Raw genomic sequence first — 27874 nt, 5'->3', positions numbered from 1 at the left:
AAATTATTGGCTAATCCGAAATCACCCCTTATACCATCAAATAGGGCGTTCTTTGAAGGGACAGACATTTTAAAGGGGTGTCTGAAACTATACTGGACGTTATTGGGTGCACTCCTTCTATCCCACGTTGAACCGCAATAACGAGTGTATTAGTGGACTAAGGTAGGGAATAGTGAATGAGGGTTTAGTGGGCGATTTCTCATTCAGGTCTATGGAAAGTCCCCATAAAACATGGAAATCCAACGCGTGCGCGCTAGGGAAGTGCTGCTGTCAGCACGCTCACTCTCATCCGGGCAATTTTCAGCATACGTGTTTGTCATGTGACCTACATTCAGCCATCTTGTGGATACGAAACGAGAGACGCCACTCGCACACAAACTCAGCGCTGTCAGTAAAAGCAGAGGTAAGACAGCGGGCCCGGCGTACACGGTTTTACTCTAAAATAAAACTTATCTGTTCCTACGCTAATTCTCAGTTACATAGACCCGCCCCAATTTAGCGGACCGACGCTATTCTAGCCCGCATGGTTGTTAGGCCTGGAAGCACCGGGCTCGATTTGACTGGCCTACCGCTGATGATGCTATCAGCTATCCGTAGGCAGCTGTAGTTGAATGCGATGTGGCTGGAAACTGTATGCATAGGCCGCACGGATTAAAACTCGTGTCAACTAACTTACATATTTACTCCCGTCGGCCGTACGATGTGCTTCTATCGGCATGTATTACGGCAGTATTTGACAGGTCGTACACTTCTCAGCGGTGCGTGGGACTGATTTAAAGTTGGTAGGAGTTGGAACTCAGAAAGTTAAAGGTCCAGCGATAGCCAGACTAGGATATTTCGCCTTATTAAAACGCCTCATTAAACGGTTAACGTTACATGACATCTGAAGCTGTCAATTCAATATTTCCCATTAATTTACATCTAAACGTTCCTAAAGTAAATGGATTAATTTGTGTTTTCTTGAACTAGCTTGAGGACTGCAGTGCTAACAGGGTGTATGAGGGCATGATTCGACATGGACGTGATCGATGAAACTTTAAAAATGACATTTATCAGCTTTACTTTTGAGGTTTGTAGAAATAAAAACGTTAAGTCTTGATACAGATCAGTTACACACGATCACCTATACAAGCCTTAATGACTGGCAAGCCACTTATGGGATTGACAATATACCAAAGTGTATTTTCAGACCTATCAGCCTCCAAAAGATTAAATGACTTTTCCCACGCATATTACAGTGGTTTTCTGAAAACCTAATGTTTTATACGCTTATTAAACGTCAAAACAGGGGATAGTGTAATTGATTGAAACTTGGCAAACATCTTTTTACTATCGGTTTTCAACCTAAACTAGTTTTATTGACTTTCGTTTTGTGTTTAGCGGTTGCCTTTTTCCCCTGATAGGCGTTAAACAAATACAAGAACTATGCATGTCTATTTGGGATCTGATGTAACAGCGTAATCGCATGATTTGATCAGATAAACCTATCGAAATGCCATTTATTTTTATATGTATGTATGTGTGTGTGTATATATGTATATGTGTGTGTGTTTGGTTAGATTTTGTTGATGGCATGTGTGATCTGGATTGGATTGCTTCATTGCGTTGTACACGTGGTTTAAATCCCTGCATCAGCAAGTCACTACTGTTTGTTTTGCATAGACCTTATGTCATCTACATAATGTGGCTGCGTAGCAGTTCTGAATATTTAATATTAAGCTGAAAATAAAATGTAATTCATTATAACATAAAAATAAAGGTCTCTCCTTTTCCCCTGTGGTTAAATGAGTCTGGTTTGACAAGTTTGCCAAGATGCCACTGCAATGTGATCATTTGACATCAAGTTGAAAAAAGTTAGTTGCACTACGTAGTGGGCAAGGGAAGCCATGGATTGCACAGATGTCTGAGAATGCCCTTCCTAATCGGGAGAGTTCTTAAAATAGCTCGTCACAGTAAAGGGGGGGTACGGTGCCGAATGAATGGGGGTCACCTCTAGAAAAAATGATTTACTGTCAAAGTAACCACTGTTTATATACAGTATTATTATATCTATCTGGGACTTTATAACTAAATAAAATCATGCACATTCTTTAAGGTGTTAATTTGAAAATAAAAAGTCAATAGCTTAATTTAATTTAGATCAAAGATTGTCACTTTTGTGTATTCATAAGCATTGCGTTGGCGAGTATCGTATTTGCAATTGCAACCAAAGGGGAAGACCCAAAACATGGAAATAGGAAATATATTTACATTTTTCAGACACTTTGAGATGTAGGCTACCTGTGCCGAGTTCGCCATTTTTGATCTGTTGTCGTCTTTTTTTTTTCAATGCGTGTATGTAGTTTTCATTTCACGAATCCTCTCACACTCAACACATAAATATTGTTTTTGTATGCGTTTATTGCAAATATGTCTGAATTAAGTAGCCTATGTGGAGATTTTTAGTAAAGTGCATGCATTTGACTGTACACTGCAAAACCTGTTAAGTCCTAATTGACATTTCCACTTTTTAAACATGCACCAGTTGATAAATGTATAATTCTATATGTTGTTATTTGTCCTTGTTGGCACACATGTAAACCATGATGGTATTTTTCAGACATGATTTTACTGTATTTCCTTGGTACGTTTACACGACAATGATGTGCAAAAAAACTGAAAAGGTTTTCCTTTGCGTCTTTCGCTTACAGACAACAACGTTGTCAAAATTTCCCATATTCACACGGATCTGTAGCCTGGCTAACGCCAGACCCAATTCTCGTTGAGACTTGGGTCTGGTAACCACATGTGCATTTTCTCGTATTTGAGGCGTGGTTTACGAATACCCGGCGCCGTTTATTGGGTGCTAAGAATGTCTATCAAATGCACCTGTACGTAGCTCATAGCCAATCGTTTCCATTATACCAGATGATGTATGTAGAGCGACAGAAATTAGACAAGGAAGAAGATGGGTAAGATATTTTTTTGTAAACAATGACGTTCAGCGACTATTGCCGTTTGTGCAAGATAAACACGAGGGTCGAAGGTATATGGATATAAACAAACTGCTTAGTTGTGTCGCATAGGATGTCGTCATCATCTTGCTGCTCCCTCCCCGTTCTGTGATTGGTTCCCTAGATGAGGCGAAAATCTGGTCCATGGTATCCAGACTGCCTTTCAGCGTGAATAGAATCGCGCTGCGCGAAGGCAGTATGGGGAAACCCAGGCTAACGGATCTGCGAAAATAACTGTATTAGGCTGTGAGGCCAGTAGTTAACTGTCACTTTGTAAAGGAAAACTACGCGCTAGAGCTGCACAATTCTGGATAAATTGAGAATTACGATTTTTTTTTTTTTTTTTTTTTTTTTTTAAATAACCACAGTTGTATAATTTCCGGTCTTGGCGAGTATTCATGTAAACACAGTCAGTTATTTCTTAAGTGAACGTAAACAGTTGGGAAAGAAATCGGATGTGTGTCAGTAGGATCTATGCATTAGGTCTTAAAGGGACATCAGCCTGGTAAACCTGCAGCTGTCTGTCAAACAACTAAAGAAAAATAAATTCTCTCGCAGCTCTTGACTGAGTGACTTTTGTAGCTTTAATATATTTAATTTAATATATATATTGATATATATATATAGTTTTATTTTTATATTTGATTATTCATGTTTGTAGGTTTTTTTTTAAATAGTTTTTTGTTGTTGTTTACATTGATGTTAAAATAAATGACAGATTTGTGATTACTTTTTATGTAGGCTAATGCTGAAACACTGCTGTTCACTTTCAAAAGTTGTAATGCTTTCTTTTCACAGAAAGAATGGTATCAGCAGCTTCACAAACGTTTTTTTCAACCACACAGTATCATTATTTCTGTTAAGACAAATATAAATTTTCACGAAGTACTGAGATAAAAGTTTGGATATAAACACTGACAATGATATTGAAGAAAAATGCAATATTCGATATGTAATACGTTAAATCTAAACATGACAACTGCTCCCTCTGGGTCAGCGGCTGTGCAGATCAGAATGTTTCGGTGTGATTTTGTCAAAGGTTTAATAGACACGGGTGAATCGCTGGCATTTAGGAATAAGATTGTGTGGGTGTTTGAATCAAGATTTCAGTCTTTTAAAGCTTAATCATGCAGTTCTACTACGCTCCTACAGACTGAACAAGTAATACGCATGCACGTGACTTCACCGTTTGCACAAATTTGCGTTTTTGTATTTTACATGCCGTTGTCAAGTAAATAAAGTTGAACATGAAAAGTTTTTAGTAGATAGCAATGTAGTGTAAAGTTTAAACGGCCCCTTATTTTCTGAATGTTAAGTATTTTTCATTTGTCAATTCATATTTGTGTGCTGCGGTATTAATCGAATCATTTTAATTTTCTCCAGACTTTCAAGGAAAATGGCAGAAACCCAGACGCTTAACTTCGGACCAGAATGGTGAGTGTTTTTGCTGAAGCATCAACGTCTGAAGCAGCATTGTGAATTGTTTTTTAATGAAACGCCATAAATGTTCAGGCTGATTATGTATGTACAGCCTTAGTCAGGATTGCTTCCAAGTTTAGTGACTATTCCAAGTAAAACTTAAGCTTTATGTCCATTTCACAGATGGACGTCATCTGTGGTGTGCTGTCAATTACACAGAAAATAAATTTTCTCTCAGAAAACATGCATACAGGGTATTGCCACTGATTTTTTAAATTTGATTGATTCAAAAGTTAAGCATTTTGTAAGTTCGCGGGTTTCTCACATTAAAAGTGGAAGATCTCATCGTAATGTCTGTAAAAAGTATTATTTAAGATTGAAAAACTATATCAGAATCATTTGACACATTAGACTTATTGGTAACACTATATTAAGGGTTATTTAGTTAATATTAGTTAACTACATTATTAAAATTAACTAAAATGAGCAATACTTCTACAGCATTTATTGTTAATTTCAACATTTACGTATACATTATTACAATCAAAAGTTGCATTTGTTAACATTAATGTTCTGTAAGCCAACACAAACAAACTATGAACTATATTTTTGCTAACTAACATTAACAAAGATTAATAAATGCTTTAAAACAGATATTGCTCATTGTTCATGTTCGCCAATGCATTAACTAATGTTAAAGTCCCCCTGTAGTCAATCAATTTATCCCTTAACTCATCTTTGATCACCAAAATGACATATTTAGGTTTTTTTTTTTTTTTTTATTCTTTAAACAAATTGCTTCATGCCTTAAAATAGCTTGAATGTAACTCTACACCCTTGCCTCATTTAGTATATGCGGTTTTATGAATATGCAAATTAGCCCCGCCTCGACTCACTCACACCAGCTCAGAGATCCACATGATGACGTGATTGGTGTACAAGGTAGTTTGTGACGTCAGAAACACCAGAGATTTCAAACCACGTTTTTGAGACCGTCTTTGGTTCACTGCGGTTTTAAGAAGAAAGTACTCAGCAATGGTGTTGACTTCTAGATTTACACATGGTTTGTCTTAAGCATAATTCAAGTCACCACATAGACATATAAACAATATTAAAACCTTAATTTTCCCCACGAGGGACTTCAAATGAATCCTTATTGTGAAGTGTTGCGGACTTATTTAACAAATCAGAATATAATATAAATCTAGTATGTTTTTGTTGCATTTTATTTAGCTATTTCACCTATCTGAACACATAATGCTTTAACACACCTTGATTTAAGAGTTTATGTAAATGCTTTAATAAAAATATATGTGTGATGTAAATGTATATAAATAAAACAAATACAAATGTTTTTCTACAATTTTTGTAAAAATGTAAATACTTAAACAAAAAGACAAGCTTCACATTCCCTCCTACTGCTCAATTACCAAAGTGTTTTTTCATAATTTTTTTACAGAATTCAGAAAAAAACGTGTGTGTGTGTATATATACATATATATATACACACACACACACAAGTATGTTCTTGGTGTGAGGAGTATACAGTATTTGTTTTAGTGTCTACTAACATATCAAAGATGACGTAGCATGTTTTGTCTCTGCTGTGTCCCAGGCTCCGCGCCCTGTCAGGTGGAGTGGGTAGCAGCAGTGTGGCCTCCCCTCCACTCTCACCCGCATTGCCAAAGTATAAACTTGCAGACTATCGCTATGGGAGAGAAGAGATGCTAGCACTTTATGTAAAGGATAACATGGTAAGGACATCTGTCTTTTGCTGACTTCAATTTTTTTTGTCACACTCTGATGATTATCTTCCTGATTTTTATTCATGTTTAAAGTGTTACTAAACTTTATTTTCCTTTTTAGATTCCGGTAGACCTTCATGATAAGGAATTTCTACCTATTTTACAAGAGGAGCCCCTGCCACCATTGGCATTAGTCCCATTTACAGAGGAGGAGCAGGTAAGAATCTACCTATTTATTTACTGCGGCCAAAGAATTGCACTTGAATTAGAAATGACAAAGAGGTGCTTCCTGCAGCAGCTCTCTATTCTGAGAGCTGTGCCTACGCATTCAAGTAGTGGCATTTGTTTTTTTTGCATATGATGTAATTTTGGCACGCGCTGTGGTCGAAACAGATAGCCTACTTGCAGTCTCGCTGTCACGCAACCCATTGCCAGGCTTGCATCTTGAATGGAGTGGCCTTTACAATGCTTTGCATGCGTGTCTGTCTCCACAGAGAAATTTCTCCATGTCTGTAAACAGTGCAGCAGTACTCCGTCTGACAGGAAGGGGTGGGGGGACGGTGGTGGGGGCACCTAGAGGCCGAAGTTCTTCACGGGGACGAGGTGAGCTATATTGCAACCACAGACTTTACTTTTTTTCTATCTAAAAAAAAGTGCAGAACGTTTTTAGCAGCGGAAATTCTTTTCTTTCTGTTAAACCAGAGCAGAGTGCAAACTTTGTCACCTTCTGTAACTTTCCTTCTTAAGTAGTTGTCTCTGTACATTGATTTTCTTTGGCACAGTTATGGAGAGGAAAGGTTAGACTTGTGCATATGCTCATGAGCCCTTTTTTGTTTGATTGACAGGGAGGGGCAGAGGAGATGGAGGATTTTACCAAAGAAGTTTTGATGATGTGGAGGGAGGTTTTGGCCGTGGAGGGAGAGAGATGCATCGCTCCCAGAGTTGGGAGGAGAGGTACTCAAAATGAATTGCACCTGCAGCACAAACTGTCTGTAAGCAATTGAAATATCTACAACATGTGATATGTTGGTTTATATCTCTTATAATGCAGACGAAGTGCTGAAATTAACAGTTTTATGGCCCAGATATTTTATCTAAAATAAACTGAGAAAGGACAAATTAAGTGTATTAGGTGTCTCTGATTTTGCACATTTGGTTCAGGTTACACTGATTACACTTTTTTTTTTTTTTCTGCTCTGCCCAGGGGAGACAAAAGGTTCGAAAAGCCAGGTCGGAAAGATCCAGGTTAGTATGCTAGGTTTTTAACACATAAGTGAGAGTGGGATCAGATGTGCCCCCCATAATCTAGAACAGGGGCTCCCAAACTTTTCCATTCCAGAACCCACCTAGACAACTATAATCTATATCAAGACCCACCAAAATATGTGAGATTAGAAAACAATTGACATTACTGTAAACCTAATTTTAGGACAGAAATCGAGTATTTTATAGTACAAATGTCAAATTTCATCACTTTATATTTAAGTTTTAATTTCTTAATTTACTCTGGTTAAAGAGTATATGAAATATGTACATAAAAACACGCTCAAGCCGCCTTTCCACTGCACACGACATTAGCATACGATTGTCGCATTTCGCCCCCTAGTGTCAGTCGCACGGAACTTTGAAATTGGTCGTGAAGTAAAATTTATGATTTTAATGAATGTAATGCAAGCATGAATATATCCACACAAAACAAATGACCCTCAATACATCTAAAATAAAAATAAAAACATAGTAGTTTTTATAGAGCTAATCAATATAAATATTGCTTTAATAATTATAAAATATTTTTTTCTGCCATAATTATTAATAACTGACATTTTACAGAAAGAGTTAAAATATTGGTAATTCTAGCCTCGCGCTCATAGTTTTGATTAGAATACATCACATCCGGTCAACCGGTCACATACGGTTTAGCCGCAGAAGTTCAGATATTTCAACGGATCCAAAGCTCAAAACGGATCTGAATTTTCCACATACGCATATGATCGGAACTCCACGCAGCTCCCGTACGAATCTCCATTGGAATTGAATGACTTCCGGTCCGACGGCTGTCGTTTGTCGTGTGCAGTGGAAAGGCGGCTTCACTCCGGTCCGGATATGAACTGCAAGTGATTTGCTGAAATGCAAATTTAGCTGCAGCCAATTTGTGCGACCCATCTTTTCCCACTCTGCGACCCACAGTTTGAAAACTGCACAATTTTTGTCATGTCGCCATGTATCCAGAAATGGTCATACACAGCTGCCTTTGATTGAGAGATTGCATATGAGAAAAGTAATAAACACTTCCAACATACAAAATTTCTGTGCATTTTTATTTATTTATTTTTTTTAGTTATGGGTAGTTGTGGGATAAAGTGGCACAGGTGACCCCACTCTCTCCTACAAAGTGTGACCTGATGTAATGCATCACATTATATGCCAGTACTGAACCAACTTAATCTCTCTGTCCATAGATGGAGCACCAGCCCATTTCCCACTCAATCACAGTAAGTCCTCTTTGCTAACAGATCGATAAATGTACACTACGACTGGAGTAAGGATGCTGAAAATTCAGCTTTGATCACAGGAATAAATAAAATTTGAACATATATTAAAATAGAAAAACGTTATTTGAACAATATTACTTTTTGATGTATATTTTATCAAACAAATGCAGTTTCACACGCATAAGAGACTTCTTTCAAAAACATAAAAAAAAATCTTATTTGTCCCAAACTTTTAAATGTTAGTGTGTAATAGATGCATTGCAAATGTTTTAATTTCTCAACGTGTACTATTTGGATCTTTTTTTTCTTCCCAAAAGTACGGGCGAACTATGAGGATGCTAGTGTAGGGAACACTCGAAAACACGAATTCATTCGCTCAGGAAGTGACAACTGGCGCTCGATTCGAGATGAGCAGAATGGAGAGGATGACGATAGTGGCTGGAGGCTTGCAGGTTCTCGTCGGGAGCCCGAACGATGGTGTCCTCCAAGTCCAGGTGTGTTGCATGCCCTTTTTTTCCTCAATAACTTATTTAAAAAATATTCGGATCCAAACAAATTCCTCTTTGCAGATGCCCCACGATCAGCAGGGTGGCGGGAACACCCGGATCAACGTCGGCGTTTTCCTTTTGACTCAAGGGATGAGGAGCGTGCTGGTTACCGTAGACCTCGGTCAGGCAGCGGGAGCGTAGAGGAGGAGAGGGACAGTTTGCCAGAATGGTGTCTGGAAGATGCAGAGGAGGAGACGGGGACATTTGACTCTTCAGGGGCCTTCCTCTCACTTAAGGTGAGGGCGTGGGAAGTGAGTTCTTCAATTTTGATCTTTTATTCTATTTTATTTAATAAATAAGGATATCTGTTTAGATAAATGTGTTTTCGATCAGTAAGTTTTCCTCATTGCTTAATTAGAAAGCTCCTAAGGAGCCTATCCTGGAAGAGGCGGAGCTGGACTTCCGGCCCCTGGAGGAGAATGAAGAATACACAGAAAAGGAAGACAGTGAATCAGAACAAACCAAAGATACTGATACAGAAACTAGATGTGATAGTAATCGAAATGAAGGTAAGGTGGCATTAAGAAATCCCATCGAGTACTCTATTTCAATTTAATGGACTAAGTCAAGTTAATCAGTTTACTTACAGGCAGGCAAGTCTCTCACAAAGGCTGCATTTATTTGTTCAAAAATACAGTAAAACTGATATTGTGAAATATTACAATTCAAATAACTGTTTTCTATTTTAATATATTTTAAAATCTGATTGCAAAAACTGAATTTTCAGCATCATTTCTCCAGTCTTCATTGTCACATGATCCTTCAGAAATCATTTTAATATGCTTATTTTCTGCTTGAGAAACATTTATCAATGTTGAAAACGGTTGTGCTGCTTACAAAAATTACAGACCCCAAAATTTTAAACTGTATTGTAATGTTGCCATTTTTAATTCTTCAATCTTGTACGTTGTCAGCTCACGTCTGAGCAACTCTTTAACAATTGTAAAACATTGTCATAATTTTTAATTAAGCTCTATTTTTGGTTTACAGAAGGCAGTAAATCGGAAGAGCCATCGCCGGTTGCTGTACCATTTCCAGCAGTGGTAACGCCTCCCAAAGCTGCGACTCCGGCACCTCTTCCGTCTGTTAACTCGGAACAGGCTGAAGAAAGTGAGAGACCATTGGAGAGAACGACAGGACCTGAACTCAGTAAAGCACCACTACACACAACCCTACCAAACAGCATTTTGGAGGCCATTTCCATACCACATCTAACAAAAACACTCCAGGGTAATAATCAAATGAATAAAATGTATGCAAATACTTATGCAAAAATAGTTGCTTTAAAATATTTTTGGGAAAATAAAGCCTGTAGCTTTCATTTAGGGAATGCTGAATTAAACCTGTCTCTGCTTCCAGATCTTCCGCTCTCTGCTCCTTCTGTGCTCCCCGTTCAGTCAGTGCCCACGCAAACCCAGCAGGTCAAGCCTCTGGAGATGCCAGTGGCGGTGGCTCCTGTTCTCCCCCACTCCAAAGGCATTGTGGGTCCTTTCAGCCGGCCCTCTGCACTGCCCTCTGACATGGATGAGGATGAGGGACTCAAGCACTTTGAGCAGGTGTGAATGGCTGTTTACTGTGGAGCGCTTGCATCTGAATATATAGAGTTGGTGCCTAACACTGTCTACACTGGATGCGAAAAAGCAACCGTTGCAAATTAATTTGATCTTTGTGTCAGAAGTAGCGTGAGCACTTGAAGTACGGTGGAAATGAAATGGGTTTAATTTGTTGTAGATTGCATCACTGATTATAATGGGTTGTATTTGCTTTTGTCACATTTCATCGTGATGCATGCGTCTGGTGTTGACATGGTGTAAATTATTGGTATAAATAATACAATACTGCCGTGAAGATCGAAAGTTTGAACGGTAGACTTTTTCCTATCTGAAACAGGAAGCTGAGAAAATGGTGGCATACCTGCAGGATGGCGGTTTGGACGATGATCGTTTGGCCACCAAGATTGGTCCCAAACCCACAGCTCTTTCCATTACCCATGAGGCTGCATTCAAATGGTTTTACAAAGATCCGCAGGGAGAGATCCAAGGTAGGCAAATCAGTATCGTATCTAATTTTCGCACTGCATTATAAATGAGCTGCTGTATAAAAAATCACTAAACTAGTGATTTTTTACAACGGAAATGAATCAACACCGAACTTACTTGAGCTGGACAATGATTTTTGCTAATAATTGTTGCATTATTTTCCTGTTATCACTGTACAGCTGCTTTGAAACAATCCGCTTTGTATAAAGTGTTATAAAAAAATAAATGTGTCGTGTCTTGACGACATATTGTCATTCCGCCCATCCCTAATATCATGTACATCATTCTAGTTTTAAACATTTTTATTTTCAACTAATCGATTGCGTCAACTACAAAATCACTCAATGCCTTACGACTGAATCCATCCATGTATGTTAAAACCTGTACCTTAAGAACTAACAACTTGTTCCCCTTTCCTGTGATGAAGCCTCTCTACTTCAGACAATTCAAAATGTTACCGTGTTGCTCTAAAGTGACCCCAGTCTGTCTGTCTTCTCACAGGACCATTTAATAACCAGGAGATGTCTGAGTGGTTTCAGGCGGGCTATTTCACCATGACCTTGCAGGTGAAGCGAGGATGTGACGAGATGTTTCAGCCCTTGGGAGAGATGATGAAGTTGTGGGGGCGAGTGCCCTTTACACCTGGCCCCACACTACCTCCCGTATTGGTAATCAGAGACTTGCTTATCTGTGAGAAATGCCAGACCCAAGACCACTTCCCCTGTTCAGCATCCAAAAAGTTTTGATGTGTTTGTCTGTATATAGGGAGATCCAGATCAAGAGAGGATGAAGAGACAACAGGAGATGAATGCTCTAAATATGTATCAGATACAGCAGCTGCAATATCAGTACTTACTCAGGTATGATGTGTAATTTTTTGCAGCACAAGAAGAATTTCTAGAGAGAACATAAACTAATTACTATTAACTAACTTAATTTCACTCTTCTGTTGTTTGGAAAAAAACGGATAGTTCTGCCCTGAACACGCACCATTTGTTGAACCAATGTGATTTTCAGCCCAGTTTTATTTTAAAATGTAATTCCTGTTATTGCAAAGCGGAATAGCATCATCAATTTCAGCATCATCACTCCAGTCTTCAGTGTCACATGATGCTGATTTGCTGCTTGAGAAACATTTCTTATCAATGTAGAAAACAATTGAAATAGAAAATTCAAACAGCAGCATTTAGATCAAATCAAAATCTGTTAAAGCATTATAAATGTCTTTACTGACACTTTAGATCAATTGAATGTATCCTTGCTGAATAAATTACATTTCTTTAAAGGGGGGGTATAATGCCCTTTTCACAAGATGTAAAATAAGTCTCTGATGTCCCCAGAGTGTGTGTGTGACGATTTAGCTCAATATACCCCACATATTTTTGTATACAACATGTAAAAGTTGTCACTTTTTGAGGGTGAGCAAAAATGCACAGTTTTTGTGTCTGCCCCCTTAAATGCAAATGAGCTGTGTTCCCGGCACAGGGGGCGGAGCTACAACAGCTTGTGTCCTGAAAAAATTCAAAAACGTTTTTGTTTATGTTTAAATGTATGAAGCTGATGTGTAGTTAACTATCTTCTAGTCATTGATTAGCATATTCTGTCATAATAATCTATAAATCGTGTTCTGGGGGGTGGGGTTTATGTAAATTTTAGGGTTAGTGATGTCACTAACCCGGGAGGAAGCTTGTGTAGTCCCTACCAGCCGTTTGTTGTAGTTCTTAAAAAGCGATTTCTTTAAAAGCAAATATCTCCCTTTGCTTTGAACTTTGAGTGTTGTAACTTTGCAGATGTAGTTTATGCTCAAACAGCAACATTACACACTAACTACAGCTAGAAAAGTCAAATCATAATCAACCACCCCTTTAAAAAAAAAAAGTCTAACATGCAAATACGTGACTTTTTTTTTTATGCCATTAAATTAAGACTCTCTCTTGTCCTCTAGGCAACAGTATGCTCTGGCTCAGCAGAAAGTTTTAAACTCTGCTCCTCCTCCACAACAGCAGCAGCTCAATCTCCTCCTCCATCAGGCGCTCAAGATCAGGTGAGATTCATTTCAGCAACCAGAATTACACATTCATCAGGGCAAACAGAGGGCATATTAATGCAAAGCGTGGGAGGTGTGATGCACTGCATTGGTATTGTGGTTGAGCATATGCGACACTCATCTCACAGTTCGATTTGTGTGCCCCTGCAGAACGCCAGAGCCTCCACAGAGCCTCTTACCTCCCGTCACACGTTCCATGTCCGTTCCAGACTCGGGATCTGTTTGGGAAATGCAGAACTCTTCCACTCAGGCATCCTGTTCTCCAAACATGCAGCCCACCACTCCCAGCAGTACGTCAACACCGAGATATGCTCTGCTAAGCAATATGATCAGAACAAGGACATGTTTAGAACTGGAACTTTTTCCTAGTGTAGAATGTTAAGGCAAATTTTTTAAAAATCTTTAACAGAGTCAGTTTATGCCTTTATTTGTCTCTCTTCAAACTTTTAGATGATTAACAATTGATGGTGGCAGTTATTCACTTCATCTTGTTTGTTGTCTACAATTCCTCAAGTCATTAGATCAGCAGTTGAGTCAGAGTGCCACAGTAGCTTTAAATGGAAAAAAAGGTGCTACAGCCTTCCTGCAGCTCTTGTGTTGTGTCTGGTGTGCTTGTTTTCTACTCTCACTTACAGTAACATACCACTCATTTAGTTTTTGATATGACTCATGCTCATCTCGTGGTATTACTCTGTTGCAAGTGATTTGACTCAGCTGAATGGATACCACTTAAGCAGAACAGAAACGGGTGCCATTTAACAGCTTTTAAGTGGAACAGTGGCTTTTGCTATTATATTTTGTCTTTACATTCACAATGTTCATGCACTTTACTACCACAGTCACATTAAACAACTCATGTTACTGATAAATATTAGGATACGTAGCTTAGATTACGGAGTTAAGATACAATGCATATGTCATGATTCAATCATTTAAAAATATTTTTTATTCCATGATGTCAATAAATTTAGAGTATCAAAATTGGTTAGACAGATAAGACTCATAATAAAGTTTGTATATATGTTGATCTCTAACAGTCAAATTGAGAAATCAGATGATATGCTTATTCTAAGTTTGTTTGTGTTTTGTAGCATGGGAAGGGAGTAGCGTATGGGATCTGCCTCTAGACTCCATGCCTCAAGCGTCTTCCCTTGAACAGATGCAGCTGGAGAAAGCCAAAGCTTTGAAGGTGAGAAAGATACGAGTAGATATTTTGTGACCCAAAATTACTGATACCGTGGGACTGATACAAGGGTATCAGCTATCAACTATTACATTTTGTAAATGTAATAGTTTTTTTTAATGGTCTTTTCCTGCTCTAAAGCTTGAGATTGAGAGACGGGAGGCAGAGCTTCGGGCCAAAAGGGAAGAGGAGGAGAGGAAGCGACTGGAAGAAGCGCTGCGTGCTAGACAAGAGGAGGAGCGGAAACGTTTGGAGGAAGAAGACTTGGCACGGCGCAAACAGGTCAGGAGAGAAGGGAAATTATGCAATGATTAGTGCTGAGATTCAAATACAATGCTCTGCATTTAAAACAAATGAGGAGCTCTTTTCCAAAACGCTATAAATCCATTTCAATAGTTTTCAGGAAAATGACATTTTTTACCTAGACCCACACATTTTGTGAATATTCAATTTATCCTGTTAAAATGGTTGTGTGGCTCAGTCTGAACATGTTGAACAATGATTATTAAATCAAACAACAATATTGTTGATGATAAATTCAAAGTTTATTTATTTATTTTTCAAAACGCTATAAATCCATTCTTCTTTTTTTTCAAAACGCTATAAATCCATCAATTGTTTCCAAACAAATTATGGTTTGTCTTTAATACTTTAAATTAATATAAATTAAACAAGTGCAAATGCATGAAATAAATAAAAGCCAACTATAATAAATAGTTAAATAAAATAAATAATGACACATTTTAATATTTTCCAGCACATAACACTCATACAAATACCAGTCCTTAAATACAACAATGTTAAAAATACATTTAAATCATTTAGTAATTTAGGCTAATTGTAATTTGGTGCCGAACCTGAAAAAAGTAATGATAACAATATTCAATAAGTTATTTAGTAATACATTCAGAGTCATTTTTAGTAAAGTGTCAACCTGTAACAAATAGGACCAATTTGTCCACTACATATGCATGAAAAAACGAATTATTAAATAATGATAACGATATTCAATAGGCAAGTCAATCAGTAATAAGTAAATAAAATAAAAATCAAGATAATAAATAAAAATCAGATCGTCCGGTGACAGCCTCCTGGCCTGACAGAAACCTGTGGGAGCAGCTTTGTTGACATCCGACTGTTGGTATTAACGCGCCTCCCGCGAATCTTCTTTTGTTGTTGTTTTTTGTGATTATCTTTGTCCAGTCTGCGTTTAGTAAACTTTAAAGCACTCGTTTTTCAGAATTAATTAAATAAACGTCTGTTCAGATCGTCGCCTATTTTGATTGCTTAGAACGCGCCCGAATTCTGATTGGTCGAGAGGATGTATCGCGTTTAGGCTAAAAATAGGTTCGGCGCTTATCGCGTTTTGGAAAGAAACTGCAACTTGCAGTACATTTTAAACCAGGAAATATCGCGATTTTGGCATGACACGTTGATGGAGCAGTGAATAGGTTCAGTACACAGCAAAATGACATGATAAACTCTTTTTTTTTTTAAATGGCGTTTATCGCGTTTTGGAAAAGAGCTCTTCAAATATGGAACCAAGGAGGTGAATGAGAGCATTTTTGGTAGTAGTATGAGTTTCTCGTGCATGTTCACATGACACTTTTGATTGTTGTTCAAGCCTAAACACTGTTCTTTGTGCTTTCATTAAAAAAGTAAATTGCACATTGACATTCACACACCTAAACTAAGCGATTTTCGGTTTATATATTAGAGGTCGGAATCTTTTGGAATGTCACAATTCGATTCTAAATTGATTCTCGATAGATTTGATTCTAAACTTTAAATTTTATTTAACTAAAATTAAAATGAAACTGAAAATATAAAGGTTTTATTTAAAGGTGCCATGTGTAAAAATTTAGGTAAAAATATCCAAAAAATGAGCTACATGCATCAAAAGAATGAGAAGAAATAAGGGCAATGATGTCATTAAAAAAATGTCAAGTTATAGTGCTGCAGAGATATCAACCTTAATTAGCATTAGCATTACTAGCCACGGCCCGACAGGTGTCGCAATACCAGTTTCGCCCATGGGAGGCGGTATGCGGGGCACATAACCACCAGCCAACCTGCAATACACGAATAACTCGTACGGCTTGTGGGCGTACTTGAACCTGATGTCAATCGTGTGTAAAGTACAGCCCACTACTTCATTTCAATTCAGGGAAGCGAGCGGAAGGATGGCTGAAGCCTTTGGCAAGAGAAGCACAAATCAAATCAGATAAGAAATGGACCGCTCGTCACGGTCCGGGCTCGAAAGCGCGGGGGACGGCGAGCGAACTGCAGCGCATAGCCCTGTTTTACAACGTTCAGCACCCATTCTGACACGCCCGGGATCGCTCCCCATGCTTTCGCACGCATAGCTAGGGGCAGAATGGTCTCCGTGTTCTGACCGCCGCACTGCGCGGGTTCGAGAAACTGAAACGGAGGTATCAACACGGCGCGCGCGCCCTCGTTGTCTGAAGAGTGCTGCTCGCTGACTACAGCAGCCGCTGTTTCACATTCAATGACTCGGTCGCTAAGGACGGAGAACAATTTGTGGCGCGAACAGGTCATTTGTAGCCTACTGTATCTTTCAACAGTGTTCGTGTTTTTTTTACTATAGTAGAGATGATCGGTTCACGTGCGCTGTCTGATGTTTACTGCATCACTCGACATGGAGAGGTTGGGTAAAGTAATAATTACAAGAGCTTCACGGTTATCAGATACGAGCATTCAACGGCCCTGTAGTAGGCTATATATATATATATATTTAAATATAGGTTATTTGTGTTTGCGCACGTGATATCAGGAAGCAATGTAATAACGTTACCTGTAATACACACATGATGGCGATGCGCAAATCGAGCGTGTGTGTGTCACAAATCATTATTGTTTCTTCAACTTATTAAAATATCTTACTTTACTGCAACTATCTGTTTCTGCTTCTTTATCATATTTATAGTGTGTGATTTATAAAATACCATATCCTACATCACATATTTTGATATGTGAGGTATACTGCCCCCATCTGGTATGGAATGTGGAGTATGACTTGATTTTTTTTGCCAGACAATTACACATGGCACCTTTAAACACAGGTCGTAAACTAATGAAGACTGAGAATGGGAGCGCTGTGTTCTCAGGCGCTGGTGTTCTCAGCACCGTCAAAATAAAAGTCTTCCTTCCGACACATCGGCCAAACAGAAAAACTTGCTGCTGATACCTATATTTTAAAAATGCCAATTATCGGCCTCCGCAATATATATCGGAGTTAATTAATAAAGTGGTTATCAGCTGGTTGCGACAAGTGTCCAATCGTTTGAATGCACTATCTTCTGTAGGAGGAGGCTCTCCAGAGGCAGCGGGAGCTGGAGGCGGCACAGCGACGGCAGAAAGAGGAGGAGGAGAGGTTAGCTCAGGAGGAGGCACTCCGACGGCTGGAGGAAAGGAGGCGGGAAGAGGAAGAGAGGAGACAAAGGGAAGAATTCCTCCGCAAACAGGTAAGACTTGCCGGCGTATGAATACTTATTATAAAATGTATCCAAAATCGAATTGGTAGCCACGTTCAAAGCTTTTGTAAAATAGCAGTTGTTTAGTCATTAACAATATCTAAGTTAGGAGAAAAGGATCGTTTAGGCCAGTAGTTTTTAAAATTGACATTGAATGAACAGATGAAATGTACAACATTCACAAAAAAGTCTTAATGTTTAACTTCATCTATGCCTACTTTTGTTACTGTGTCTGTTTTAGGATTAAGGATGTGCCCAAAGCGTAATTCCGAATTCGGAAAGGCACGAAAAATAAATAACGCATTCTGCAGAAGCCCGTAAGGGGACATGGTTAGGCTTGCTGCGGTAGTCGGTTACATTACAGTACATCAGATTTCACTTATCACTGGAAGAGAGTAAGGCGAGATGACTGACAGGGGGATGTCGGAAGTTTTTTCGAACAGATCCTGAGCGTCATTGACGAATATCTTATCTTGTAAAATGTGTGGTCAGTACCTCCGCTCCTTATACACAGTAGGAGTGATTGCAAATCGGAAAGTTAAAGGTAAAAGCGTGCACATTCAAAAACGATTTCAATACCCCGCATATTGATAGCGGCGCCCTGATGCTCGCAAATTATATACAATATAACTATCCAACTAAATAATTGTGAGAGAATGCAAAAGCATTGACATATATTTTTTCCTCCCTTCTCATGTTTTTTTCTATCACTTTGTCCCTTAAGGGGCTCCGTTAGAATGCATCATTTTCTGAACATAGTATTTGGCTTCGAGCACTTCTTTAAAGTGGATTTTTGCAAGCAAATCAATGACTTCGGTTTTGAAGATATTTTACAAAAGCTTTTTGTCTGAACTAAGACAACCAATTGACCGTTCGCAAAACCCCGCCCTCGAACGGTTCTCGTCCAATCCTAGCTCAGCAACTGTAACTAAGGAGAAGGACCTCCGTCAAACATTCCGATTTCAGCAAGATAGTGCAACGATGCGCCTATGGCAGTGAGGTCTGCACGGGCTTAAAACTTGCTGTATTTTATGATTGCTTGCAACTATTATTAAAAAATAGGCTACATGTACAAACACCGTTTCACTACGGCACTGCGGCCCCCTCATCAGTCAGCAAACAAGAGAGAAAAAAAGAGAAAAAGCACGGACTTACTAATTACGAAACTTTGATGTGGTTGAACAGGTACACAGTCACAAATTCCTCTGGAACTCAAACATTAAACTTCAAAACAAAGTTCGCGCAGTTGCACAACTATTTACACAAATATATCCTTCTCAGTCGGCTACGAGTTATGAATGAAGAGAACAGCATCGAGAGTTGATTTCAGCGCGTCCTCTGATTGCAGTGTTGTGACTGAAATAGCGCGCGCGGGAGCACATGCGCAAAACAGTTTTGTAAATGATATATGATCAAATAAAAATGATTGATATATAATTTTACAAAACTGTTTTGTGCATGTGCTCCCGTGCGCTATTCTGTCTATACTTTCTGTCGTGCCCTGGTGGATATGTCTGCTCCATTACTCAAAAACCAATCACTAAATGTATGGAGCTCAACCCAGCCATGTGTCTGGTTCTCAATTGTTTGACGGGCGTAGTAACAATAACTAAGGGGCGTGGCTTTTGCGAACGGTCAATTAACCATGGCACAATCATTAATGTGTGGCTGTCTGCCACAAATGACTTAGTTCTTCTGAGTTTGGTTAGATTGGCAATTTTAGCTGAGATGACATTTGGTGTTGTTTAGTGCTGTTCCTTGATCCTTTTGTTAATTTGTCTTCCAGCAGGAAGAGGAGCGGAGGAAACAGGAAGAACTGGAAGCTCAGAAGCGGCGTGAGGAAGAGAAGAGGCTAGAAGAGGAGGCAGCGGCATTGGCAAGGCAACAGCAGGAGGAGCAGAAGAAGAGGGAGCAGGAGGCGCTGAGACAGCAGGAGCTACTGAGACAGAGGCAGCAGCAGCAGGAGGCTCTCCGTCGACTGCAGCAGCAGCAGCAACAACAGCAGCTCGCACAGATGAAGGTGAAAAATCCTGTGGAGCAGATTTTTAGTAGTCTTTGTACTAGTCTCACTTCCTGAAAAGATTCCATTTTGATATAGTTTGGTAGATAATCCATTATATTTGGGGAAGTGATTCTTCCGTATTTATTTGGATTTTTTGGGCCTATGTGAATTGAGAACCTAGCATTTTCCCCCCTCAGATTAATTGAAATAATTGAAGATGGCCATAAATATTATTATTGTAAGTTTACATTTTTTTAAATACAAATACAATAATAAATATTATTATTATTAATAATAATAAATGTATTTACAGCTCAACAGTTGTTGCAATATTTATACATTTGTTTTGTTTAATTGTTATACTTTAAATAACATGATTTTTAATATTGATAAACAAAATTGTAAATATATAATTATTATTACAAATATAATAGTAATTAAAAATAACGTATTAAAGGAACCGCATGTAAGAAATGTATTTCAATTAATCATAAAATGGCCCTGATATGTCAGTAGACATTAAGAAATCATGTTCATTTCAAATACTTGTATCACTGACAACAGTAGTCTGGCCAGGATATTTAAAGCGGTTTACCGCTATACCGCGGGAATTTCTTGCTTTTCAACCGCGGTAAGAAAAAATCCATACCGTCCCAGCCCTAGTTTCGGCATCCGGGTTGCCAGCTCTGCTCTAGTCTTGCCATTGGAAGCTCCTTGTAGCAGCCTACGTTCCTGCTGGATCCTGCAGCCTATCTGGCAACCTCGAGTCAGGGGGGAGGGGGAGGGGTTTGCTTAGTGATTTGCAGTACCAGTTTTGGCCACAGACTTTCATACGGTTCCTTTAATATTATTCAAATTTTACGGTGCAATAGTATTATTGTAATTGCAATATAATAGATTTTTTTTTACCATTGAAATTATCAATATGATTCTGTTAATTATAAAAAATATAATTCTGAGCATATAATAATTAGAAGTAATTCATATTTTGAAGGATTATTATTATATTGCATAGTTACGAATGGGTAAAAACAGGTTTTCCTTTTTTGAGCTTTGATCACATGCCTGATTATTTTACAAAATGGAATTTATGATGGTAACTTGGTTGGTACATTACCTGAGAACTGTTTTTTTGTGTGCTTGTTTGTTTGACTGACCCAGTTATTGTTTTTTAATGTCTATGTTCCCAGCTCCCTTCATCCTCCAAGTGGGGCCAGCAGTCGACCACAGCAAACACACTCTCACAGTCTCAGAATGCCCTGTCGCTTGCTGAGATCCAGAAACTGGAGGAGGAGAGAGAACAACAAGCACGAGAGGAGGTATGCCTGGGATTCTTCCCCAACTCAAGCTTTCTCATGTGACCAAGCTTTCAACAGGTTCCCATGTGACCAAGCAAGAGGCAAAAACCATTTCATTGAGATTGTCTTTTTTGCCTTTTTTCTCATTGATCTGTTTTCCTGCAGCAAAGACGACAACAACAGGAGTTCCAGAGGGCCCAGCAGCAGCAACAACCTCAGGCGAAGCTCTCGGGTTGGGGCAGCGTGGCCAAGCAGCCAGAGGGCACCAAGTCCCTGCTGGAGATCCAGAGAGAGGAAGCGCAGCAAATGAAACAGCGCAAGGAACAGCAACAACAGCAGCAACAACAGCAGCAGCAACAACAACAGCAGCAGCAGCAACAACAACAACAACAACAGGAACAACAACAACAGCAGCAGCAGCAACAGTCAACCGTCACCCAGCAGAATCGAGTGGTGAGTTACACACATCCTGATGCAGTTACCCACCTTGTTTTTGACGTAAGAGTGCTTGCGTCTATTTGTAACTTGAATGTAGGCTTCTGGTTTCACCCACTTTCTTTTAATTTAGCTGTACAACAGAAGTCCCGTTATGCTGCTTGATGTTCCAAACTATTAATGATTTCATTTTTTATTGTAAACGCACTGGTTTGTACCACGAATAGTTTTACCATTTACTGCACTTTCTTATTTTTACAGTTATTTACCTATAGCGATTGGTCATTTAGTTTGATTAAATTTAAGGCACAACTCTTCATTTTAAATGGTATAACTAAATGCATAATTATCATTTTAAGATGTCTTACATTTGGGGATGTAAAAACAGGAATTGCTTAGAAGCCTAACATGATTACATTTCAAATGGCTATCATTTGCAAATTTCAAAGTAAAAATGTTTCAGGCAGTTCACAAACAATGACAGCCATTTATCTATGACAATGTTTACTTTATGGTTTTAATATGTTGTAAGAGTGTGTATTTTATCTACCTCAGCTGGCAGTAGTAAACCATAGACGTATAGTTCACAATAAGAGTCCCAGCTTGTTTATAATTCTAAAAGTACTGCATTATGCATAAATCTATTTTTAATGGAAATTTATATTTTTGTGTTCCACGATAAACTATCTGAAATGTAATTTAATGTAAACTCTTGTGGCTTCTCTCTAGGCTGCCCTGTCACAGGAAGCAAAGACTAAGAACATTAAATTCAATATAAAATAAAACGATTGTGCTAATACTAGTAAAATGTATATATCAATCAAGCTCTAATTCATATGTATTGATACATAAACCAGTTTTTATACATATGCACATATTGACTAAAACAGGATTTTAAACTTGCAGTTTCCCTGTTCTATACTTTAATGTGTACCTGTTTAATTAAGTAAAAGAATCTGAGATGCATGATTTATTTTGAGATTTTCTAAGTTTGTTCTCTATGGACATATTGTTACTTTTTTGTGCAGATTATAAAATCTTGCGTTTGATTCTGCATTAGTCTAAAATAGATAGCTTGACCTCTCTTTCTCCTTCCAGGCCCTCAATACATCAGTGTGGGGTTCTGTCAATAATGTCGGCTCGAACTGGTTGATGGACAGCAGCAGTGTCTGGGGTGATGCTCAGAACTCTAACATTGGCTTCTGGGATGAAGTAAAGGAGGCCACCCCACCTCAGGCCACACGCAAGAGCCACAATCAGAAAAACAAGGGCAACGCTAACCTCAGGTAAACCACCACCACATATTAATGTCTTTCTACTACTCTAAAATGTGCAATAAAACTCAGACTTTAGTATGCTAACTAGGTCCATTGTGCAAAATTGCTTTTTGTGCAATTTCCTAATTGTATTTTGTAAAATAATCTGTTTGGGGCAGTAATAGCAGCAGTGCTAAAGCAAGTAAAAAGGTGGAGGAGGAAGAGAAGCTACTGAAACTGTTCCAGGGAGCCAATAAGAACCAGGACAGCTTTATGCAGTGGTGTGAACAGACTCTACACACTCTCAACACAGCCAATAACCTTGATGGTGAGTCACTGAAACATACACGTCTATCACCCTCAACTATCTTGAATATCAGCGTTTAATGCGCACATGATGCACAGATAATTCTTCCCACAAACCACTTCCCTCCTTGCCGTTTCATTGCTTTTTCTTGGCAATGTTTTGTTGTCATTGTATGCACGGAATGTAGCTTCTGACGTTAAAAGGGTCATGTCTTTATTATGCCCTTGTACAAAGTCTTCATTTTGTTTTTGGGGTCTACTAGAATAGGTTTTCATGCTTGAATGTCCAAAAAAATATTTTTCACATTTTACATTGTATGCTCTGTTTAGTATCTCTATTAAGCCCTTCCTTCGAAAAGTGCAATGTACTCTGATTGGTCGACTGGATCAGTGTGTTGTGATTGGTCATAACACACAACTCAACCATACCTCGCCCCTTTTTTGCGTATGCCCCTGGCATTAATTATTTAAATTAGGGCTATTTTAACATGTTCTTTCTCGTGAGAAACTTAAGACCACAATGTTTCAGGGAGTTCAGAAACCGTGCGCACTGATATAGAGAATTACTTCCTTTAGAGTGACTTTGTGCTTTGTAACTTTGCTGATCTTTTTAATGCTCAAACTGCAACATTTCACACTAAAGAAAGTTGAAAATGTAAAAAAGCATAAGTCTTGTTTTAAAGCATCAATTTTAAAATAAAATATATTGACATGAGTTCATTGTACTGTGAGAACCACCAGTGTGTGTTCAGAAAGTAAATTGCAAACAAAAAAAATATGTGTTATACATAACCTCTTAAAAACATGTGATTTAAAGACAATTTAGCTTTCTGAAAGTCATCAGTCTTCCACTCTTGCCACAGTTCCCACCTTTGCATCGTTCCTGAAGGAAGTGGACTCGCCGTACGAGGTGCACGACTACGTGCGAGCCTACCTGGGTGACACTCCACAGGCCAAGGACTTCGCCAAGCAGTTCCTGGAGCGGCGTGCCAAACAGAATGCCAACCAGCAAAAACCTCAGCCGGTCCAGCAGCAAAAACAGCAGGTTCGTTGCACATGCGTGTGTGTGTGTGTCAGTGTTCATTTTGACAGCAAATTTTTATTTAGTTTTAGTCAGTCTTTTGGGTCTGATGACTTAACTATGACTAAAACTAAATAGCATTTTAGTTTTAGCCATAGTTAAGTCATCTGATTGTTTTAATTTGAGTCTACTTTTAGTTGCATAAGATTTTAGTCTATTAAATCTACAGTAGATTTAGTTGACAAATGTAATGGGTTTAGTTAAATTGTAATGCATTATTTCTCAAAAATAGTTAGTTCTCTAAAAAGTTCATTATATACTTCCTTGAGAAAAAAAAAAATTAACCTGTTAAAGGAATAGTTCACTTTAAAATGAAAATTCTGTCATCGTATACTCACCCTCAAGTTGTTTCAAAACTGTATGAATTTCTTTCTTCTGCTGAACACAAAGGAAGATATTTTGAAAAATGTCAGTAACAAAACAGTTTCCAGGACCCATTGACTTCCATTGTATTTTTTTTTCCTACTATGGAAGTCAATGGGACCTGGAAACTGTTTGGTTACTGACATTTTTCAAAATATCTTCCTTTGTGTTCAGCAGAAAAAATTCATACAGTTTTGAAACAACTTGAGGGTAAGTATATGATGACAGAATTTTCATTTTAAAGTGAACTATCCCTTTAATATGAATGACGGATTTAACTGCTGTGACATATAACTTTTATTTTTCTCAAAATAATAAAAAAAAACACCTGAAGAAAGGAACATATTATTATTTTTAATCAATAATATATTCATTCTTTATAGCATTTTGCATACAACATTCTTTATTCTTTCAAGCAGACATATTTTATATAAATTAAATGAATATTAATCCTTTTTAAAGTTATTCAGTCAAGAGCATTGAGTGAATTTCTCTTTGTTGTTTGATTAACATTAATGACGGACAGCAGCAGGTCGCTTTTAAGGCCGAATGCACAGATCCAATACACGGATACACACCCGAAATTCTCCCAACTGTATCTGTACATAACTGACTGTTTACATCAGGGATGGGGAACTTTGGTCCAGGAGGGCCATTGTCCTGCAGAGTTTAGCTCCAACCCTGAAAAAAACTCACCTGATTATAGCCTAAGTGATCCTGAAGACATTGATTAGCTTGTTCAGGTGTGTTTGATTAGGGTTGGAACTAAAATCTGCAGGAGAGTGGCCCTCCAGGACCAACGTTCCTCACCCCTGGTTTACCTGAATACTCGCCAAAACACATTTTGGTATAAATTTGTGTGTATTTGTCCGTTCAAACGAGAAACGCCGCAAAAGAGCTCAATTTAGTACTCGTGAATTGTCTGAGAGCGCTAAATTATGATGACATTATTCGTCAACGTGTTATTTGTTATTTGTTATCGTCAATTTGCTGCTAAACTCCCCGTGTTTGTCTCTCAGGACTCTGTGTGGGGAACGACCCAAGTGTCACAGTCAGTCCTGCAACAACAGCAGCAACAACAGCAGCTGCAGCAGCGGTTTGAGACCGTCACCTCCGGCAAGAAGAAGAAGAAACAGAAGATGGTACGGGCTGACCCAAGCCTTCTAGGTGAGTGTCGGCGAAGTCATTCATAAACAAACTGTGCTGTCAATTTAAAACTTGATACGATCTGCTGGGAAATTACTCATCAAAAAAGTTTGAATTCCTCTGAACTGAAGTTCTTCAATTCGTAAAAATTTTGAGCCCACAAGAACTGGTTTAATGCACAGCTAACCCTGGATTATCCCCCTTATACCATGGCCTGCATTGACCAGTTAAAGCTGTTGCTGATGTTTGCATCGCAATATTTAACCGGAAGTTAAAATGATGATGGTTATCTTCATCAGTTACGGCTTATTAGGCCCTAGCATTCTGCCCACTTTACATCAGACACAAAGATAAAGTAGTGTGGAAATTTACATTTACATTTATTTGAATTGCATTAATATGGAATGGTTCTTAATCTGACGGGAATTACCTGTATATAAAATGGTTTTAATACACACCTTCCAGCCTATCAGACGTGTGTGAGTGTGAGAGAGAATAGAGAGAGTTAAAAACAGTATATGTATTGCCTTTCTTAAAAAGTTAAAAGCATAGTAAATTGTCCAGATGCATTACAATGATACTTTCAGAGGAAGAATTTTCATAAAATGAATCCTCTCTAATTATAGTTCTTAATTGTAAAATGAAAAAAAAAATTCAAAATATTTTCTTTATGCAAAATATAATTTTTGTAATGAATATAATGTCTCTGCAGGTTTTTCTGTTAATGCCTCATCTGAGAGACTCAACATGGGTGAGATTGAGACCGTGGAAGACTTTTGAGGCTTGCTGATCAACCGGCTCCCCCTACCGACCGTTCCCCTTCTGAACAGCTGCCCTTATATTCCCCTCAAACTCTCTTTTCTTTTTTTTCTTTTTTTTCCTCCTTTTTGTATCGTCAGTTCTCTGATTTGGAGTAGATTCGGGGCAGCAAGTTTTTCTTCCTCCCTAATCCAGAGGAAACCACAGTTGCAATAACAGCGCTGCCCCACAGCCACGAAAAGAACCAAAAACACAAAGGCCCGATCAAAGGAAGAGAGAGGCTTGCTTCTGCAGGAAAGGAGTCGATGGTTTCACAGTGTCCTTCCACTGAGATGGAGCGTCTGCTCACAATCATGCTCATCTCCCGACCGATGTTTCGTTAAGCGTGAATAGAAGGATTGCAGAGGGAAAAAATTTATGTATCATCCCCATTACAATTTCCTTTTTAATTTATTTGTTCCTTCCCTCATTATTTTAGTTTTTTCCATTTTCTTCCCTTCTCTCCTCTTCCGCTTTGCCGCCCCCATGTTGACGGACGTCGAAAACAATGTAGGACTCGAGGAAATGTCATCAATGGTGTCCTGTTTTAAGGACATGTTTGAAAGTTCCAGACACTTATCCATTTCTTTGTAAAATATTAGGCTGTTTAAAGAATAAACTTTCAACTCTGCATCTGTATTATAATATATGGAAATGATGAACCAGTGGAGTCATACTTTTTTTTTTTATTACAGTACGACAAATAAATCAAAAGCGTCTCTTGTGTGGGCTGATCTGCACGCTCCTAATGCACAAAGCAGGGCTGTGCAAAGTCGACTTGCAAATGTTTACACAAGTTGCTATTTTCAAATTTGCATGATACAGATCTCACATTTATGGAAAACCTGGACATTTCAGGGAGTTTTAAAGTTGTGATTTCCAGGCCTAGTATATTTGAAGTACATATGCGTAGAGTTTTCTATACATCTCTGCTCGGCTCTCAAGTATCAGTGTGACTCTTTATGTGAAGTCAAATTATTTATTTATTTTAAATGTAAACAGTAGTTATGTACTTAAAGTACTAAAATTATAAATTCATAGGATTTTTATCAAGTTTAATTTAATTACTTAAATTGACCCTTTCTCTTTAGTTTATTTTTCTAATGCATATTGGTTGAGTCTCATACTGAGATTAAGCCTAATCCTGGAATTGTTTCCTAAATAACCAGGAAATCATTATTTAAAAAGCAGAATAGAGGTTGAAATGCAAATAAAAACATTTAAAAAAG

The 27874-nt window shown here is 38.3% G+C and overlaps 1 protein-coding gene across 5 annotated transcripts; it reads left to right on the top strand.

Moving 5' to 3' along the window:
- Positions 1–255: 255 nt before the first annotated feature.
- gigyf2 (GRB10 interacting GYF protein 2) lies at positions 256–27862 on the top strand. Of its 5 annotated transcripts, XM_079613254.1 has the most exons (30): positions 256–403; positions 4377–4427; positions 6028–6166; positions 6279–6374; positions 6652–6760; positions 7003–7111; positions 7362–7402; positions 8617–8649; positions 8967–9143; positions 9219–9448; positions 9556–9706; positions 10188–10427; positions 10557–10753; positions 11088–11238; positions 11738–11904; positions 12002–12096; positions 13182–13280; positions 13434–13573; positions 14375–14472; positions 14608–14748; positions 17793–17951; positions 19747–19980; positions 21153–21281; positions 21426–21637; positions 21674–21713; positions 22794–22981; positions 23131–23279; positions 24121–24302; positions 25721–25868; positions 26560–27862. In XM_079613254.1, exons 2-30 carry the CDS (start codon positions 4390–4392, stop codon positions 26625–26627), a joined length of 3960 nt encoding a protein of 1319 aa, XP_079469380.1. In that variant the 5' UTR covers positions 256–403; positions 4377–4389; the 3' UTR covers positions 26628–27862. The 5 variants fall into 5 exon arrangements, with proteins under 5 accessions (XP_079469380.1, XP_079469379.1, XP_079469378.1 ...); XM_079613253.1 differs by having other exon boundaries at positions 9219–9433; positions 19750–19980; positions 21426–21713; XM_079613252.1 differs by having other exon boundaries at positions 9219–9433; positions 21426–21713.
- Positions 27863–27874: the final 12 nt, after the last annotated feature.

This window comes from Phoxinus phoxinus (genome assembly GCF_949152265.1).
Source record: "Phoxinus phoxinus genome assembly, chromosome: 5".
NCBI lineage: Eukaryota > Metazoa > Chordata > Actinopteri > Cypriniformes > Leuciscidae > Phoxinus > Phoxinus phoxinus.
This window is presented reverse-complemented; position numbering and strand designations above follow the sequence as displayed.

Bases quoted from the DNA above. Each gene is read 5' to 3' on its own strand.
- gigyf2 (XM_079613250.1), top strand. From the start codon at position 4,390: ATGGCAGAAACCCAGACGCTTAACTTCGGACCAGAATG. The intron at 6,761-7,002 runs GTGAGCTATATT...TTTGATTGACAG, and splicing joins AAGTTCTTCACGGGGACGAG to GGAGGGGCAGAGGAGATGGA. The intron at 9,449-9,555 runs GTGAGTTCTTCA...TTGCTTAATTAG, and splicing joins TTAAGGTGAGGGCGTGGGAA to AAAGCTCCTAAGGAGCCTAT.